At 43.8% G+C, this 20,454-nt stretch overlaps 1 protein-coding gene across 4 annotated transcripts in view; it reads left to right on the top strand.

The window, feature by feature from the left end:
• Positions 1 to 20,454, top strand: part of LOC131107844 (leucine-rich melanocyte differentiation-associated protein-like) — a 267,408-nt gene that overhangs the window by 227,854 nt on the left and 19,100 nt on the right. For all 4 annotated transcript variants that reach the window (XM_058058241.1, XM_058058240.1, XM_058058242.1 and 1 more), the window contains one exon: positions 13,977 to 14,061. In XM_058058241.1, the coding sequence (XP_057914224.1) occupies positions 13,977 to 14,061 (85 nt within the window). The remainder of the gene's footprint in view (positions 1 to 13,976; positions 14,062 to 20,454) is intronic.

Genomic DNA, 20,454 nt, shown 5'->3' with positions numbered 1-20,454 from the left:
TACATGCCATTATTTTGAAAGGACTTTAGCATGCTTAGCATGATGCTAAACACACATGGGCTTGGTAAGGTACATAAAAGTGTAGGATGAAGGTGTGTGTAAGCTGTGGTTGTAGTACCTGTTTGTTGTACTCCACTGTAAAAACATTTTGCTTTATCATCTTCCAAAAAGAATAACAATAGGAGTGAACTGGGGGGGTTGGGGGGGGGCATGGATTGAAACAAAGGTCGTAGAAGTCAAGGCTCCAAATTCCAGACTGCCGTCCACTCAGATTTACGGCCCTGAGATTTCAAAGCTAGCCCGAGTATAAATTAAAGTGATGGGCAGAATTATGCCCGGCACTTCCTGCCCCCCCCCCCCCCCCAAGTGACGCACACTAGCTTAGCTTTGCACTGCGACAATGAGCGTGATTTAGCGGCAGAGTGTGAGAGGAATTGCGGGAGGGGGAAAGCACCCCCCCCCCGGCCTGCTGAATAAAACCCGGCTTTAATTCCCCCCCAAACGTGTCGCCGTTAAAAGCCCAAGAATAAGAATGGCCGTCCGTAAATAGCGGCTGATTTATGAGTCTCCAACAAAGCGCGCGAGGCCTTCGGAGCAGGAGAGGGGAGATTGTTTGACAGGACGTTGTCAGGGGGAGGAAAAAGGGAGGAAAAACACACTCTGGGCTAAATGTGTGCAGGGATGTTAGCGTATCTCCTGCAGATGCGTCTGCTCTCTCGGTGCAATGTGACAGACAGCAGGAGATAAACGGGAGAGGAGATGGAGGGAGGTAAAAGAGAGCTGGAGCTGGCACGGCGCTGGCTAATTTATCTCGCTGAGAGACAGATTAAAGAGAGGGGAGAGTGAAACAAAGTTCCGCCGGCTTAATCAGCGGACAGCCTGCTAGCAGAAGACATGATAAATCAAAAGCCTTCCGTCCGATAGCGGCGGAGGGGAGGGGGGGTCTTGGGGGGGGCGGGAGACACCTTCGGCCGAGCGGCCGTATCTCTTGCGGCTCGTGAACGGCTTGCGATCGATATGCTATTGTTTGAGCAAACGCTGGAATACGCTAGCCGCCATTGCTGCTTTGTACTACATCACCTGAGACCGAGCTACTCGTCTATTTACTTCTTATTGCTGTACCGCAGGTTTCTTAAAAATACTTTTAATGTTGTTTTTTTTCCTCTATGTCAGTAAAAATTTTTGTGTTAAGCTTAAATGTCTTTTTTCTCTTAGCGTGTTAGCATTGCTTCCACTGGTGCTTAGCATCTACGTATAGTAGTACTTTTTTCAGCCGAGAGGCAAAATCTCTCCAAATATTTTCCACTAAACCTGTACAAGATGTGTCTGCAAATATGATACATCATCGTGTACAATTTAAATGTCATTGTTTTTTAAATAGTCTCTTGAAGGCTTAGAAAAGAACGTTGCGCTAACAGTGTTAGCATGTCAGTGGCCTTAAGTAGCATCATGTTAATTGCTATTATCCATTGCTATTAACCGTATTTTTCAAGAAATGCGGGAAACACGCTAACTCGGAATTTGGCCAGTTTGTGCTTAAAAGTTAAAGCTCTGTCAAATGATGCGTCTGTAAGTATGATACATCTTAGCATAAATTGCATTTTTTTAAACTAGCTTCTTAAAAGGCTAAAATACATATTTATACATACTAATCATGTTAGCATGTCAATGTGTTAGCAGCATAATGCTATTTTTTCCAACCAATCTAGAAACCACTTTGACTTGAAATGTGGCCAAAAAATGAAAGATTTTTGGATTTAACTGCGACTCCAATTATGATGACCTGTGTTTTAGAAGACAAAATCTCTATGGAAACATTAATATTGTCAACTAAACCTGTCAAATGATACGTGTGTGGGAATGATACATCCTGGTGTTTAGCCTGAATATTTATAAATAGTTATTTAAAATCTAGTGCTAATCTTGTTAGCATGTCAGTAGTGTTTGCATGTTTTAGTAGCATAATGCTAATTCCGTTTTTTCCAACAAATATAGACATCACAGACTCTAAACATGATGATATGATGATGGAAAATAAAAGTGTCAAGTTAAAGTCTGTTGTCGTACTTTACCGTGAGTTGAGTAATTTATGTATTTTATTTATTTGAATGTGAGGCTGACTATGATATATTTGTGTTAATGTATTTCTGTAGTAAAAAAAAAAAACGGAAAAAGATTATTAGCACGACAATGGTGATCTGAGGGCAACATTAGCATCATGCTAAAGTCGATGTAAACGCGCCACGAGTATCAATCATTTCGGGCTTAACTGTCCATGACGGTGTAAAATGAAGATGAGCGTCTTATTTTTAGCGCGGCATGAACATAAACAGGACAAAGGGGACACGAAGGGCCTTCCACTTGTTTTGTTTTTTTCTTCTGCCATGACGAGGAGCGAAGGGGCCTAACCCAGGAAGAGGAAAAGGGGGCTTAGATATCCTGGTGTCATTAGTCGGCCGGGGTCACATGCGGGCCAGTGGCGCCGTGATTACACCCTTTGATTTATCTGTTTTGGAGCCCAAACGCAGATAAATCTCCGGCCTCATCCCCCGCCGTGGGATCCTCGCCGTCTGATAAACGGCCCAAGCTGAATAAACAAGCACCCCCCCACAAACACCCTGCTATATGATGAATAATTCATTTGCAGCAGAAACTCTGTTAAATGTGTACATTTTCTGTCTTTAAAGGTGCGCCCGTGATCCCACCGGCCGTGAAATACAAGAGCCGAGAGGTTTTTGTCCCCGGCCGTAAAGTTTATTCCCTCGCCCCCGCCGCCGTCCTCTAGCGTTGCCACATAAATATACTTTATGCAAATATGTCACAGGGTTATTCAGCGGCGCGGCTTCTGTGTAGACATTGGCCTGTCTGCCGCTTTATGGCATGAAGTTTAAAATCCTCCATTACCGTGACCCCCGCTGTAAATCCACCCGGTGGAAAATTGCCCCCCGGCTCTCCTTGGCGGTGTGTGGATGCCATCATGAGTGCATTTTTAACTTAATTAATTGGCCGTTTCTGTTGACACGAAGTTGATGCGGTAATAATTTGCCGGGGAAAGATGCAGAGCGCAGGGAATGAGATATCCGTCATCTCGCTGGGCTTCCGCCAGCTGCCAGCGCGCTCATGGAAGACTTTTGCGATGAACCAACTCGTCTTAAAGACATACGTCCTGCAAACGTATACGCCTGCCAGTGGATTTGTTGTTGTGGAGCAATGGTTTATAACGCTGCGTTCCATCTCATCATACGTTTGTATTCAACTTGGGCGGCGTCATGACAATATCTCATAGTTCACAATTTCACTGGAGATGACTTTATTACAGTGTTTATTACAGTCATACTTGGTTTGGGTAGTCCTGCGACCCGTACTACACAGTGACTTATAGTCCGGAAAATACTGTATTCACAAATATTATTTGTAATTTTTTTTCTTCAGCAAACATATGACACATATAAATACTTAATAACAACGTAAGCAACTGAAGGATATGTCGTCTATGTCGTCAAGAGAAAATCCGGTCTTCTGTAGAAAATGTCTGACTATTGATGGCGAAATGTCGGTTAATATAAGGGGTGGGGTCCTGCTGTGAGGGGACGGGGAGGATGAAGGGCGGACTCGCATGCCCAGACACCCAAGGCTGTTTGAATCAGGTGGTAAGCATGTGGAGGACTTGTGTTGGAGACAAGCGGCCTACAGCCTGGAGAGGATACGGTAGCATGTATGGTATGATATGTGAATAATTATCATGAATAATAATTATAATTTCTGCATGTAAAAGAAATATAAGCATCTAAAAAAATATTGTAATATGTATTTTTTTGTGAATATGTTTGTGTTTGTATAATTTTTCATGGGAAAAAACGACTTTGTTTTTGTGGAAGCTTTTGGAATAAATTGTTTAAAAAATCCAGAGTTCCCACTGCCGTTGTAATTCCCAATAATCCCCTCCGGAGACCAAACAGGAGTCATTAAAAGCCACCTTTAAAGAGTGACGTATGCACGGTAGTGTATTACACAGTATATGTACTTCCACGCAGTATATGTACTTCCACGCAAGCCGCCATGGGCTTCCCGAGATGCTCATGGAGCTCTATGATAACAAAAGACGGTGATTTATGGCCTGTCGCAGAGGCCCAACTTGATGAGATTAAACAATTTCATAGCACGGGTGTTTCTCGGAGGGCCGTCTGATTTGTGGTGCCAACGCCGCCTGTAAATCTCCTTTATATATCTGCGAGCTTGCTGGGGGAAAAGGAGCGCAATTACCGTTTTAAAGGCAGCTACTTTTTTTTTATTTGACTCGCTTGGTCTCTTTGCTCACCTTCGCGAGTCCTTGTCCGAGCCAAGGAGGCGAGGGGCCCTGTCGCTTATCTCGCCTTCTCGTGGCGTCCGGGGGTACACGGCGAGGAGCGGGCGCGGCCACTCCACGGCTAATGCGTTGTTTGCCTGCTGCGATGTCCCCCGTCTGTGTAAATGGAGTAGGCAGGATGTAATTAGAGAGCCGGGCTTTGCTCCGTGCCATAAAGATGACATGGTGTAATGATACAGCTTACAGGCCCGCTGAGGGTTCTGTCTCGCGACGGAGGATCTGGCTCGTTTGCCGCTGACTTATGATAGGTGTGCCAGATGACAGCGTTATCGCTGCCGCACGCAGCTCAGACGAGCGAAGGGCGGAATTTCTGGCGGAAAGGTTGTCAGGGATGGGGGGGCCCGCGGAGATGGATAGATAGCGAGCTCATCCGGGTCGGGATTTGAAGAAGATAATCATCATGGTATGTTATTCGGTTTTGGGGACCCCGAGAGAACCTGAATTAGGCACACCTGCATGGTCCAGTACCAGGTCTTGCCTTTATTTGTTTGGGGCGTGGCGAAGACGCTTGATTGAGGAAGGTCACGTTCACACGAACGCAATTGAACTCGTAGCTTTCCGCCATCTTCTTTTTCTTTGGGCAGCAGGCGTGTGATGACCAAACCAACAGCGCCTCTGCTGCTCACAGTTATACTGCACTTTGGGGCAATTTTGCACATGAAAAAATTTTTCTTTTTTCTGCGCATCGTAAAGACAAAAAGACAGTTGGCAGCTTTTTAATGCACGTATGGGACATACGTACACCTCATACACCTCATACACCCCCACAACGCTCCAACAAGCACTTTTCTGGAGTAACAGGTACATTGATGATAACATGCCATACTGCGAGTATGGTACTGATTTCACACAGCAACATAGAACGCTGTTACGCCTAGCATCAAAAACAAAAAGACAGGATTTACAAAATCCAAGGAAAAAGTTGTTCTGAACTTGTACTGTCAAGTTTATCTTTATTTATGATGATTTATTTATTATCAAACGTATTATACATTACAAAAATTATATTACCACAATGTTATGTTACCGTAAAACGGGGTTATAAGGGACGGTGGGGTAATAAGGGACAATTTTCTGGAAAATGTTTTAAATGTAATTTTGCCTTTTCATGTTAAACAGGAAGCTGCTTTGTGTTTTTTTTTTTTTTCAAAGAAGCATATATGTATACATTTTCCCGAAAATTGCCTGCCGTCCCTTATAACCCCGTTTTAGGGCACTTTTCTATGTAGTAAAAATCACATGTGGAATACAGGAAGTGAATACATGTACTGCAACAGATGAAATACGCTTTGCTTCTTCCTACTCCTTTTGGACATGTGGAACTGTGGATCCAATGAAGTATTTCATTGTAACTTGAACCATGTTCAAATAAACCATAACCATTAGCCACCATTAGTGAGCAAGTCGCTAGCCGGCTAGTCACTAGCCGCTGTGGTGTGGCGAGGTGTCACTACGCCAGCAAGGTGGTTCTTGGGTGTAACAATGTTAGTAAAAATCAAAATAAAAATACAAATGTTTTTCATATGCAGCTCACATGATGATGGAGCCTGTTGGAAGGTTTATGGGAGGAATTGGTGCGTCCCACAAAAGTGAACTTTCACAATCACATAATTGATACATGCATATTGTGATATAATCGGTTAATTGGTATGTGTGTATTATGATATAATTAGTTGGTTTATTTATGAGTAGTTTACTGAGGGTATTTCTCCAATGGAGCTAAATGATGGAACCAAATCGTTGATGGAGCACCTGTGTTGCACGTTGATGCTAATCGGCTAATCACAAAGTGTGTGTGTTGCAGTTGTGGTTAAATGCGTGTGTTTAAGTCTCCATCATCCTGACATCAAGCCATCTCATTATTCCGACGTATCTCGGGTTGTCTTCTCCATCTGCTTCCTGCACGCCTGCAATCGGAATGACTTTCATTCCACGTGCGATCACGTCGTCTGAAGCCCAAGCAAGGAAACGGGCGTCTTGGTAGCGGAGTCAAACACAAACTTCACACAGCCGCAGTCTGAGTTTAAGCATCGCTAAGTAACCTTCACGTTTGCCATCGTGTGAAGAGCTAATTTCCTTTAAGTTTACGTGTCACTTTTTTTCCCTGCCACGCTTTTTCTGGGTCCTCTTCAAATGTCTCCTGGCTTCTAATTGCGAAGGCAACATCGGAGACAAGGCGGTGTGACAGGCCCGCTCCCGGAGTCTTCAATTATTAAACATCCTACACTCCAGAAAACAGGCCCCGTGTTGGCTGCAGAAGCTCATCGGAACAGAAAACCTCATCATGTGTCACACCGCCGACTTGCTGGGGTTGTGGAGTTTAGTTACGCTCCGGAATATTTGGAAATGCACTCATGCCTCGCCCCATCACGGTCCCGATGTGGCTCCCTCACCGTATTGCGGTCCATGGAAAAAAGAATGAATGGATTTTGGGGTAGACTCTGGCCTGTGATGAGTCAACGGATATTGGAAGACCAGTCGAGGTGTTGTGGTCACTCGGCATCGGTAATGTTATGGGACGTGACGTTAGATGAAGATGGACATGAAGTTTACAATAAGTACATTGGAGAGGCTAACTAGTTAACTTAATAATAACTAACTAGTTGCGATCGGCAGCCATTTTTGTCCGTCTGCGAGGCGTCGGCACACATCAAGGCACAAAGCTTGGTTGGTAGTGTTGGTTATTAATATGGACTATTATTTTTCCATAGACTGAAAGTCTGAATATTCAGTCTGGATTCTTGTTTGAGCTACAGTTTGAACCCCAAATGGAATATTTGTGACCGTAACGTACAATGTCAAGAGTCATGGCGTCGTCTCCGGCAGTTTGAGTCCTGAAAGAGTCTAAATCGTTAGCTTTGGCTTTCCGTCACAGGCAATGAACTCAGGTAGTTACATAAAATCATAATCATGCACTGTACACGCAGCAAAAGCCATTAACGATATATTTTTCTATTTTGATGTAAGATAAGCAACTTGGAGAGAAGGTTAACTTTTAATCCGTGGCATCAGTATCAACAGAAAAGGTCAAACCGGCCAAAACAAGAAATAGCCCGCAGCTAATTGTGCTTCTTACCTGGAACGCCGCTCTCCGTTTGCACTTTAAATCACCTGCACTTACTTGGCAGGACTCCACAAGGAAAGGTCGCATGACTTTTTAAAATTCCAAAAGACAAACATTTCCTTGTTAGCATCTGTGAGTCACGGCCGTGGATGATTAACGTCCAGCAGCACGCTCGCCTTTTCACCTTTTTGCCCCGACGGCGGCTGGTGAAACATCAAAACAGTCGCTCTTGTGATTACCGATCACAGGCGTTTACCAGGAGACGCTTCATTGGAGTGGAACGGTTAATGATTGTTAAACGAAGGCGCAGGCTCGTCTCGCTAAGGAAATAAATTACAATAGTTAGTACTAGATGATGGTACTTTTCATGAGGTTTGGCCATAGTTCCATATGCTGTACTTTGAATCCTAATTCTATATTCCATATGTGAGCCTGCTAGTGACACGGAAGCGTACGGCCGCCATTAGCGGTGAGGCTAGGCGAGGCGTCAGACAAGATAGGACAAGATTTGGGCTTGATTGACATATTCAGTTCATTTGGAGCTTTTCATACATACAATTACGTATATATCATCATTTACCTTTCTATTCGTTAAATACAGTAAAAATTCGCATGTCAGACATACTGTATTTTCCGGACTATAAGTGGCACTTTTTTTCCTAGGTTGGCTGTTCCTGCAACTTATACTCCAGAGCGACTTATAAATGAAAAAAGTGTTTATGGTCCATAAACGCTTTTTTCATGGACACATGGACACCTTTTGTGTTCATGTTTATTTTTTGTGTAGCTGAATAAGCATTGTGTTAGCATATCTTACATCTTTTATTCTTTTATTGTTAGAACTTGCCTTCCAAGAGGACGTAATGTCTGTTTTGGTCAAGTAGTTTGGAAAATAAATTACCTGCAAAACATGTGACTTATACTCCAGTGCGACTTATGGATGTTTTTTTCGATCTTGTGCATTTTTGACCTTGTCCAGAAAATAGTTTGCTCATTGAGATTAATCACAATGAATTAGTTCAAATCTGTGATTAATCTGATTATTTTTGAATCATTTGACAGCCCTAGTTTTGACTAATAGGTCATAGTAAAGCAGATGATTTATTCGTTAATATTTGAAAAGCCACCACAGAGTGAGGGAGCGATGTTTGAACGGCGATGTAGCGAGGGACGCGGGTACTTCCTGTAAATTGCCACCATATGCTTTCATACATAATGCAGGCCTGTAGGTGTCTTGTTCCCTGCTTGCAGTTGAATGAGGGCACCTTTCATTACACACTGAGACCAAGACCATGCAGTGTTGTTGATTTTTCATTGTTGATTTTTTAAAAAAATGTTCTATTTTCTTTTGTGTTGTTCTGAACTTGGAATTTAAAAAAAAAAAAAAAAAAGCAAGACAAAACAATGAAAGTGAAGAAGCGCCGACATTAAACGTTGACTCCAATAAGTTGGCAAGTTGCGTCCCCTCTGATCTCCGCCGATGATCAGACGGCGGCAGCAGTTTACAGAGACAGGACGCGGAACAAGGGTTCCATGCAAAATACACAAAAAGAAGTAGTTTGATATAGACCCAAAGAGAAAAGATATCAAAAGACATTTTTCCACATGTCTTTTTTGCAAGTACAAAAAGCCCAAGTGGTGTCAGGAGAAAACAAAACAGAAGGCTTGTTTCTTCCAACAATTGCTTTAAGCTACAAAAATCCTCTCCGGTCCCAAGCCTCCCCTCAATGTCAGCCCTCCTCCCTCCTGCCCCCGTTCCTCCGTGCGCCCCCCTCTTGGCTCTCCGAGGCAGGACGGGGCCCTCCGTGCGCTCTGATAGGTTGCGGGCTGATGCTTAGCAACAACATTCCTGTGCCCCGAGTAGCGCTAAGCCCCTGGCTGAACCCTTTCATGTGGCTGTCAGGCCACATTTATTTCCTTTTAGCACTTTGTCTGCTTGTCCAGATGTATAAGGAGATAAAACGGGCCTGCTGTTTACACTGGTCTCCCTCTGTAGCGCGCCTGTAATTAGATTGTATTGCCGGCCGTCTTGAGGAGCGGGGTGAGGCCGGGCGAAGCGGGACCGTGTCCGAACGTCGCACTTCCCGGGAAGGCCTGGGTGCTTCCTAACTTGGCCGGGCTTCGATTTCAAGTCGATGAGCTGCAAAAATGTTGTGTTCTGAAGGGTTTTCTAAAGATTCAACGGGCGTTTGTAGTCGGTGTTTGACTTTTACTCATGATTAGTATTTCACAAAGTTTACAGGTCATCAGAGTCGGTGATATTTTTCACAAATAATTCACAATGACACATAATTCCCGAGTATCGCTAACATGTCAGTCAAACTAGCTACATAGCGTTCTAGTTTTTAGTCAATGTTTGACTTTTACTAATGATTAGTATTTCACAAAGTTTACAGGTCATCAAAGTCGGTGATATTTTTCACAAATAATTCACAATGACACATAATTCCCGAGTATCGCTAACATGTCAGTCAAACTAGCTACATAGCATTCTACTTTCTAGTCAATGTTTGACTTTTACTAATAATTAGTTATATTTTTCACAAATAATTCACAATGACACATAATTCCTGAGCATCGCTAACATGTCAGTCAAACTAGCTACATAGCGTTCTAGTTTCTAGTCAATGTTTGACTTTTACTAATAATTAGTTATATTTTTCACAAATAATTTACAATTCAAGATGGCAATAAACACAATGACACATAATTCCTGAGCATCGCTAACATGTCAGTCAAAATAGCTACGTAGCATTCATTGTACACAGTTCACGTGTTGCGTCCGGTTAGCATTGTAGCACCTTTTCCTGTTCAACGGGAAGTAATAGTTTAAGAAAACTCCCATTTCCACAGTGGAGTTCATGACACGAAGCAAGGTCAGTGAACGCATCACTTTTACAGCCGTCTTATCCTGGACGTAAAACATGAGCTAATAATAAATAATAAACAATGAAGGCTAGCTTACACAGCTCGTAGACAACTATTAAGGAATTATGGGTAATCATCTTCATTGCCATATTGAATTGAAACGTGAATAATATCAACTACTTTAATGACCTGTAAAATAGCCGTCGTTAGCATTTAGTATCGTAGTTTTAATAGTAATTATATGACGCATTTCTAATGCCATTTCTATGTTTGTAGCAGCAGGTAGATGTTTGCTACTTTATATAAGTATATATATATAATATATATATATATATAAGTATATAAGTATTTCGCAGACGGATCAAGTGCGAGCACGGCTGGTCCAGGGTCAGCGTGAGTTCAGTCCGCTCGCCTCTTCCTTCAAGCGAGCTCACTTCCAAGTGTCATCTTTTGGAGAAGTCCACGGTGGAGGTGTCGAATGTTCCCCGTGTGTGTGCTATTTGCCCCCCCCCCCCGCCTCTCACGGTGACACATTGGTGGTAATAATCACTACCGCCTCGGGGTTTATCAGCATTTATTCACGTAACACAGAAAAGGCGAAGACAAGACAAGCCCTGATGTGATGTATCATCCAGCGTGACCATCATCTTTCATGGTGACATCTAGCAGAGCTTCCTATTGCACTCACTTCCTTCTTCCTCCTCCTCCTTTTTCCCCAGTGCGACTCCCCTCTGCCCGGCCTTTTATTAACAGAGAATCGTCGCCTGTAAATTTGCGGCGCATTATCATAAGCTGTGGTGATAACTCACGCCGCACAGAGACAATAATGATGCCAACACTCAGCATATGCCCCGGGCCTGGCAAATTAAAACAATGCTGAGCTTGATGAGCAGACTCATATGGATGGAAGAGAGAGGGGGGGGCTTGGAGGGAGTGTTATACTAAATACACAACACAGCAGCACCTCCCTCTGGTCAGTGTAGGAACAAGCAGAGGGAGAAGAAGATGAAGAAGAGGGCACCTTGGGGATCAGTGAGGACACTTTTATTGTGTGTATGAATCAGTCCGCCATGGGAAGGCGTGACCTGTTTAGAAACCCGTTAGGTGGACTTGCACCCTCCACTGATGCAAACATTACACCCCCGCTTGGAGTTTTTAGACTGCCGGGTATGGACGTCACACTTTTTATTTTTTTTCCAGATTAGCTTTTCTAATTAGGCAACGAGGGTGAAAACCTGAAAAGGCACGCTAGTGTATATCTTTGATGTTTGACCCACGTCGGGATGCGAACCAGCGATATGTGTTTGGAGAAAACAGCAGCCACGGGTCGCAGTTTGGACACCCATGTACAAAAAATAGCAAAAAAAATTATTTGCATTGGTCAGCAGTGGGAGATCCCCATTTAGTCTTCGGTGTGTATTTGTACTTTAGTTTGAGATAGCAAAGCATTTACTAGAATTATTATTATTATTATTATTATTATTATTATTATTATTATTATTATTATTATTATTATTATTATTATTATTATTATTATTATTATTATTATTATTATTATTATTATTATCATTATCATTATTATTATTATTACTATTATTATAATATTATTATTATATTAGTATTATTATTATCATTATTATTATTATTACTATTATTATTATTATTATTATTATTATTATCATTATTATTATTATCATCATCATCATCATCATCATTATTATTATTATCATCATTATTATTATTATTAACATCATTATCATTATTATTAACATAATCATTATCATTATTATTATTATTAATATGATCATTATTATTATTATCTTGTTTTTAAAAGTCTCCAATGCAAGTTTAAACAACACATTTCCACAAAAGCCTCCAAATGGCGCAGTGTGTGATGCATCATATATTTTCTTTCCCATGCTTAATTATTTAAAATCTATTTGGATGTATATTTGACACATTTGATGTTAGCGTATGTATTTATTTTGGAATTCATGTATTCGATTGGAGTTTTGCGGACGCTTTGGGTTGCCTCAATGTCACGGGAAGAACTTGAAAGTGAATCCTTCACTTGCGCTGTCTCATCACAAGCACGGCTGCCGACTGGGGTATCGACTGAAGTGTATTAAGTGCAGGCAGCTGGCAGCGAGGGGGGGGGGGGGGGGATCAGTACAAGCGAACGCGGGCGGGGGCTGATTGATGTTGGGTGGGCGGGGCGGAATCATCGCTCCGGATAGGACGCATTGTGACAAGCAAAGCTGTTGAATGGGTTGGCTTGTTTGATCAGCGGGCGTGAGGTGAACGGGCGGTGTCGTCTGAGGGTTGGGTGGCCATTCTGAAAGCCGGGTCCCGCAGGAGCCGAACCAGGGTGGGCCGACGCTGGATTCCCTCCCTCCCACCGATCTGTGGGTGGTGCCGCTAATAACGTGGCAACCGGGAAGCGTAATTGTGGCCAAGCAGCAGGATTGGAGGCCGGGCTTGTGATCTCTGGAGCGGGGCAGGAAATGAGGCCTTGGGCAGGAAATGAGGCCTTGAGGATGGCGTGAGGGAGACCACAGGTTTGCGGGTCCTCCTGAGATAGAAGCATCAGCTTTCACCGTATGCAGTCCGGTCTTACTTTTTCGGCATTCTGCACACAAGCGCTAACGCCTCTTAGCAGGTTTCAGCCACTGCGGAGGCCGAGAGCTGCTGTCAAAACACGGCCGCCATTTCTTTCTTGTAGCAAAGTCTTTTTTGCATCGGCGTTGATGTAACGTGAGCCTGGTGCTGGCCCGACCTTTAATGCCTTTCAGAGATCCTATCTGAGAGTACATTATGTGATCTGTTTCAATTCACCGTGCTCTCTTTTGGCCGTGATAAATATGGTTCCATTTAGGAGAGCGTGCCATCGCATTTCTCAAGGTTATGCATGGCCATGTAACAGGAACAACAATAAAAGTGGAGGGGGGAAAAAATGCACCGCCAAACCATCGCTAATATGTATTTGTCAGTTGCTATGATTAAAGGCCCGGTGAATTCTTTCCTGCAGGAAAGGAAAGTATTTCTGCAAAGGCATCAGATATCGCTGTGTCATGATAAAGTACCTCCTCTGCTGGTTAAAAAGCTACGGGAAGGAAGGAGGATGTTTTGGACCTTGAAAGTGCACCGAAGAACAAAAACACAACAAACTCCTGACCTGGTTGGGGGTCAGGCTCGCAGATTTGGGATTGGGTTTTAGGCTGTTTTTGGCCTCGTCTGAGTCCCATCTTTTTTGCAGTTGTTGGCGTTACCAGAGAAAGGCAGCGTGGATTTGCTATGTGAACGCCATGCGTTCGGCAAGTGTTGCACACGTGCACAAAAACCCAGTCAAAATGGAAAAAAAACAGGTTTGACTGAATGCCTGAAAAGCTCAAGTCCTTACTTTAAAAATGCATATACTGTATTTTTAAAGTAAGTACTTGTATATACAGTGTGTTCTTTACTACCCAGCCTTTGGTCAAAAGTACCACCACAAGCCACAGACTATATTTTAACCTTCAACCATAATATTGTGCCGAACAGACAATATACTACTACGGTACTACTTGACCATGCTACTGTATACAGTATTCATCTTAATGATTAGCTGCCATGATAATAAAGCTGTCAAGGCCGTTTTTATGAAAATAGTCATTGCGTGTCTCCTCTCCTCTCTCGCAGACGTCCAAAGAAGCCGGCTTTGAGAACCAGCCTCTGCCCTACACGCCTCTGCCCCGAGGATCCAGAGACGCTAAGAACCATAAAGGTAAGGGCAAGACCAAAGACCTTTAGACCGCACAACCTTTTCAAGGTAACCCGTTATATGTAACTCTCCATTTTTAATAGCAAGAAGATGAAATATGCTTTCGCTCAATCGCTACGTCCGTGGATTATGTAAATACAAGTCGTGACCCCAACAGTAGTGGGAATCTATTGATTCCGTTGGACTAATTCTATTTTTATTCTTCTTGATCGATGTGTTGATAGTGAGAATAATCCACATGAAATCTGGTGTGAACGTACGCGTGGGAGCGTCGAACACGAGTGGAAGCAACCTTGATCTGTTGGTATGAGACAATGATTCTGGCTCATATTGATCAGAGTTGTTACTTTCCCCCTTTATAATCAAAATATTAACAAAAAATACATGAAAAATGGAGAATGAATTGATTTTTTTTTTGTTGAGGGCAAAGAGACCATCTTATTACATGCAATATTGTACGAAAACCGAGGCAAACTTTTGTTGGAAAACTAGGGCATACATAACCCGAGTTTTGACTGTATTTTATGAAGTTTATATGTATAAGTATGCAGTTTTCTATTGAAAAATGTACGTATTTATTTATGGAGTTTGAGACTGATTGTGTAAGTCAGGGGTGCTCACACTTTTTCAGCATGCGAGCTACTTTTAAAATGACCGAGTCAAAATGATCTACCCACTACAAAAATGCAAAACATCTATTTATTTTCAAATGTATTGAGGATTATTTGTACGTACAATGTATGTTGATGTACCTTACATAACCAAATGAGCCAATATTGCAAAACACACATAATTAACTATTAACATTTTTTGTAATTACCTGAGTTTACTTTGATGACTTGCACTGAATTGAACCAGCCAGGGATGCATAGTCCGGACAGTAGCTGCTGATAGCCAGCCTCAAGCACACTTCCAAATGTTTATCAGTCATGGATAATATCCGTATCATAATATCCGTATAATATTCCATATCCGTATGGAAGTTATATGTTTTTTGCCTTTTTACTTGGTCCAGTTTTTGCCTTTTTACTTGGTCCAGCTCCTTCACTCATTTTAGTGACCATAAACTTTAGCGAGGGCTTAAAATCTCGCAATTCGCCGACTAGCTTAGCACTTTGCATCGTTGTTTACGCATGAGCGGTGACCTAAAGGTCAAAATTCAGTTGTCATCTGATTGGTTGTCCTGTATGTCAATCAAGTAACGGGGATGGATGATAGGCTGACATCGTAAGTTCTGCTGCACTTAGAGACGTTGTTTGATTTGATTGGTCGCCCGAAGGGCAACATTCAGTTGTCATCTGAATGGCTGCCCTGTATATCAATCAAGTGACGGCATTGATGCTGGGATTTTTTTAATGTCACGCCGCGATCGACCAGTACCACCTCCGCGATCGACCGGTAGATCGCGATCGACTTAATGAGCACCCCTGGTCTAAGTGGATTATCAAAAAGCAAATGCAAGCTAGCGAGCTAACTAGTTAGCCTCTCCAATTTGTTTATTGTGAAATGAAAGTCCTAGTGAAACCAATTTATTTTGGTTTTCTTGCACCCATATGGATCGCCATATGGAGATATTGTATGGAATGGTCATCCACCCTGAGACTCGCAGCACCAAGGACAGCTCAGTGTCAACATCAGGGGTTCAGACCAAGTCCGACCTGGCTAAGAACGGTCCATTTAAAGGTGAAGAGATCTGACAGATGCAATATTTTCCCCTCCGTCTCAAACCTAAGTCGGGGTGACAGTCTCCATTTGTTTTTGGTTTTTTGACTCCACACCATCCAGCCCTCCTCTTTGCCCTTCAAGTCATCTTCACATCAGCGCCTCGGTGCTGTTGTTGCTTTTTGTTTGTTTTTTCCAAACTTAAACTGAAAGATTTATCTGATGGTAAACCCAAACAAGCGCTGGCTTTAATTTGGGGTATAAACAACTCGGATGGGGCCATCTGCTGACGATTCTGTCCTGGCGGTTTGTGCTGACAGACTTGAAGAACTCACTTCCTGTAAGCAGATCAACATGTTCCTTCGTGCGGGAGGGCGGCCGTATTGTCATGTCCGTCCCGTGTCGGGGCAGGTCAGAGGTCATTCCAGCAGCTCGTGGCTCCCGGAGGATGGCAGCACTGTGGCAGGACGCCGCAAAGCAAGGACAAAAGTCCAGATAAGCTCCTGTCTTGGCCGCTTGGACGAGGCAGAGGAAACAAGGCAGCTAGGAAAAGAGGAAACAAGGCGGCTAGGAAGTAAAAGGCAGATTAAAGGGAAGATATGTTTCATAGAGTAAGCTTGACAGAGAACAAGAGGGAAAGATTAAGGGGACGGGGCTTAAAAATGAGATGGAAGTCGACGCAAGGCGAGGAGCTCGGTGGTGGTGGCGGCGGGGGGGTCCGGAGTGTCTGCTTGAAGGCGTGACGCAGAGTGGAGTGGACTGTGTGGTCTGGCAGAGGGGCCCGAGGATCCTCCACCACTGTCACCTTGACTCTAAGTCGCGGCGCCCTCTCGTTGTCAAGTCCACTCTAAATCTAACGGTCCACAAGTGAGTCCAGGCGTGTGTGTCTCCGTATGAGCCGGTCTTCAGGACACTACGTCTAGGGACTGTGGACTAATGGGGGTGTCACCGGATGAGGCCAAACAAGACTGGGTCTAGGACAACGAGAGGAGACAAGACTTTTAAAAAAAAGTGTATGCTAATATTTGAACTCTGCTCATTTAGTTTCTACAGTTACTCTTCTGGGCCGAGTAGTTAGCATCCAGGCCTCACAGCTAGAAGACCCAAGTTCGATTCCACCCTCGGCTCTCTGTGTGGAGTTTGCATGTTCTCCGGGTACTCCGGCTTGGGTGGGAATGGTTGTTTGTCTATATGTGCCCTGTGATTGGCTGGCCAGACCAGGGTGGCCTCTCCCCAAAGACAGCTGGGATAGGCTCCAGCACCCCTACAACCCTCGTGAGGACAAGCGGTAGAAAATGGATGGATGTTACTCTTCTGTGTGTACGCGAGTGGCTCAAGTCAAAGAGACCGTATGACCGACAAAAGGGCTCACCCCGTTCATGCCGGTGTTCTATGGAAGAAAGGTGCTGAAAGTGAACCTCCTTCTGTCTATTTGGAGGCAAGAGAGGAAGAAAACCAACACTAATAATATATTGATTAACCACTTAGTTGCCATTTATTTCCCAGACCTAAACCCTACGGGGCAGTTTTTCTCTGAATGAGAAATCCTATCACGTTTTAATCTTGCCAAATTCTGCGACACCTATTGACTAACATCGGTCTTTCAACCCAAAGGTTGAACCCCAAACGCTGGACAATTGAAAAGACATCTCATCGATATCGATGAACTGGTGTTTTTGGCCATTTGTTGGCTATGCTAAGCCCTACGAGAAGTTTAAATTTTAATTCATGTTTCCATAATTCAACCAGTCTGAAAAGGAGTAGGAAGAATTATAGCATTATAAGAAAAAGGGATAAAAATGTGTAAGATTACGGGAAATGGAGTCGGTATATAACTTCTGCATACATAAATACATTTGGGCCACCGATTGTGCGCCGTGAACCATGTCATGTAAATCTGTGCTAGCAAAACAATAAATCAGCTTTTTTATTGCCAGTCAGACTGTCATTTTTCTACGGATGACACGCAAGTTTGTTCCGCAGATCTAATTATACCTGAGCCAAAGTAAAACAGACCTCTCAGACTTGATTGATACAACCGTGCGCGCCCAGGATATTTTAATCAAATGCCTTTCATTTCCTGTGTGTATGTAAATAAACGCAGCGCTAGTAGTAGCAGGTATCAGATTACATTTGAGCAGGCCATTCCTCACCAGTGACAAGAGTAAATGAAAGGGATATCTTTGTACAAGCGGCGTAAACAGACAAGGAAGGATGCCTTCCAGTATGAGCCCGGGTCCCTTTAATCTTGTTGCGGGCCAGCTTCCAGCTCGGTTATATGGATGTATCTTAAATGGTGCACAACTGTTATTCAAATCCCGGGAGGAACGCTGCCTTCAAAGCTCGACAAGAAGGAGAAAAAAACAACAACTTCCTGACGACACCCACGGGGCGCATCACATTTGTTTGCCGCATTCATTTGGTGTTGTTTTGGGGGGGGGGTGATGTGCAACTCCCACCCCAACACCCTGAAAAATGGAGCGGATCCAAACGGAAAGTAAAGTGTTTTATAGTTGCAGCGCAACAAATAAACAAACATCTGGAAGCGTTCAGTGCGGCCCATTAAAAGGGCCGTGGGCTTTGCCAAAAAGGGCTAAATGATGAGGAATGGGGCTGTCGAGAGGCTGGTGGAGGCCGGGGGAGAGGCCAGATGACGGAGCTGTGGGTGCTAAGCGCTGCCTTTTAAAGCTCAGCTGGGCTCACGCGGATCTCCACCTGCTGCTGCTGCTGCTATCGCCGCCTCCGCCAGACATCTGGATGGCGATACGTGACTAATGGATGACTACGCCGCCGCTGTCGACGCTCGTCTTGGTGAAGGGAAAGGTTGTTGGCTTGACGGATGACTTCATGTTTCTTTGCGCAACGCGCAACTGAATTTATTGGGAAAGTTGATTTATTGATCGGTGTGAATGATCTGTATGGCTTTGCATCATAGTTGGGAATTTTGTTTGGCGTTCCCTGCAACGTAAATCGCTTTTATTCGAGTATTCTGCTTTATCTTAAGTCATCTCACACAGGCCTTAAGGAGTCAGTCGGGGGTTTGGCTGGACCCCAAAACCTGTGACTCTGCGACACTTGTGACAAGTACCATTTTCGAGGTAAACAAGGGCGGTAATGCACCGATAAAATAGAAAAACTTCAAAAAGAAGTAACAAGCTTGACGTTGACTTTCTCAGATTTTCCATCAAGATTTTATTAATGGAATTACAGGAATCGCTTTCAAAAATGGTTTATAGCTCGCCATGATTAATCCCAATACCTGATGTGCGTCTTCTTCTTCTTTTCCCATCACCCCTTGCAGCGTCGTGGGGGCCACCCATTTCTTCCACCCTTGTCGGTCTTGTGCCATTTGCTGATATATGCATACGTATTTCAGCAAATGTTACACATATTTTCTCATCTAAATGAAGCATTTTCAAGCTTAAAATTGCTAAATAAAATAAAACACAAACAAATATGCACAATCTTAAGATCGTAAGAATTTCTGGTTTACACTTTTTGGCCGAGTGGATTTTTGGCGTGCAGGCCACACAGCTAGGGGACCTGGGTTCAATTCCCCGCTCGGGAATCGCATCTCTGTGTTTGCATGTTCTCCCCATGTATGCGTGTTAGCAACATGTTAGCAACATGTTAGCTTCATTGGCCACTCCAAATTGTCCATAGGTATGAATGTGAGTGTGAATGGTTGTTTGTCTGTATGTGCCCTGTGATTGGCTGGCCACCAGTCCAGGGTGTACCCCGCCTCTCGCTCAAAGACAGCTGGGATAGGCTCCAGCATACCCCCACCCTAGTGAGGATAAGCGGCATAGAAAATGGATGGATTGACACTTTTTGGCTTTTATTGCAAACAAGCACTAAAATGAAATGTTGACAGAAGATTAAAGCCATGGCTCAACGTTAATCAGTTCCTCCAAGGGGTGAAGATGGCTTCACGGACAAACTCATAAATCCATCTCCAAATGTTCTCCATTGGATTTCAAAGAGGGGAAGATGCAGGGTGATCCAAAAGAGTCGGTCCTTTGTGAAGTGTTCAAAAAGAACAATTCCAAAAAGACCAGGGGACGCCCCCCCTGCATCATCTCCACATATCCAAGTCAAACCCTGCTTTACCTGCGACAACCCCCCCCCCCCCATATCTGATGAAATGTGATGGATGAGTAAACGGACGTGTGAAGATGAGATGGCTTGCATGAGCGTGACCTTGTCAGGCTGGCACGCATCCATTCAGGGACGTACATATCCTGCTGCATCTCGCAGCTCATCACCATGATGATGAAAGCAGGCTGTTTCCTTCATCTTTGGCACACGTTGTGAAGGCCGGCCTGCATGGAGATGGATGGCTGGAATGTTGGATGAGGTGGGACGAGAAGGGAGGGCAGAGGAAACCCGACCTGCACTTACACTGTCCAGAGGAGTGAGCGCTGCCTTTTTTGTTTGGCAGCTCTCCTTGTTGTTACTCACCCTGGAAGGCAGCAGCACATCCTCAGCGTGGATGGATTTAAATGCCAGGATAACCTCCTCGGCTTCCGTGACAGCTTTAACTGCTGAACTCTTGATGTGGCGGCTCTCGCACCAGCCGCCTTCCATCAAGTGTCATTAGCGCTCCATTACCGCCGTGGCGCTCTTCTTCTAGCACACTTCCTGAATAATTCTGTTTGTGCACAGTTTGAGGACACGTCAGGTTGGATTTTTTTTTACCTTGCTGTTTGATGTAGCTGAGAAAGTCTCCCGGGT

The sequence above is a fragment of the Doryrhamphus excisus genome, chromosome 20, assembly GCF_030265055.1.
Source record: "Doryrhamphus excisus isolate RoL2022-K1 chromosome 20, RoL_Dexc_1.0, whole genome shotgun sequence".
NCBI lineage: Eukaryota > Metazoa > Chordata > Actinopteri > Syngnathiformes > Syngnathidae > Doryrhamphus > Doryrhamphus excisus.
The sequence above is the reverse complement of the archived record's forward strand: the minus strand, read 5'-3'. Positions and strand labels throughout refer to the sequence as shown.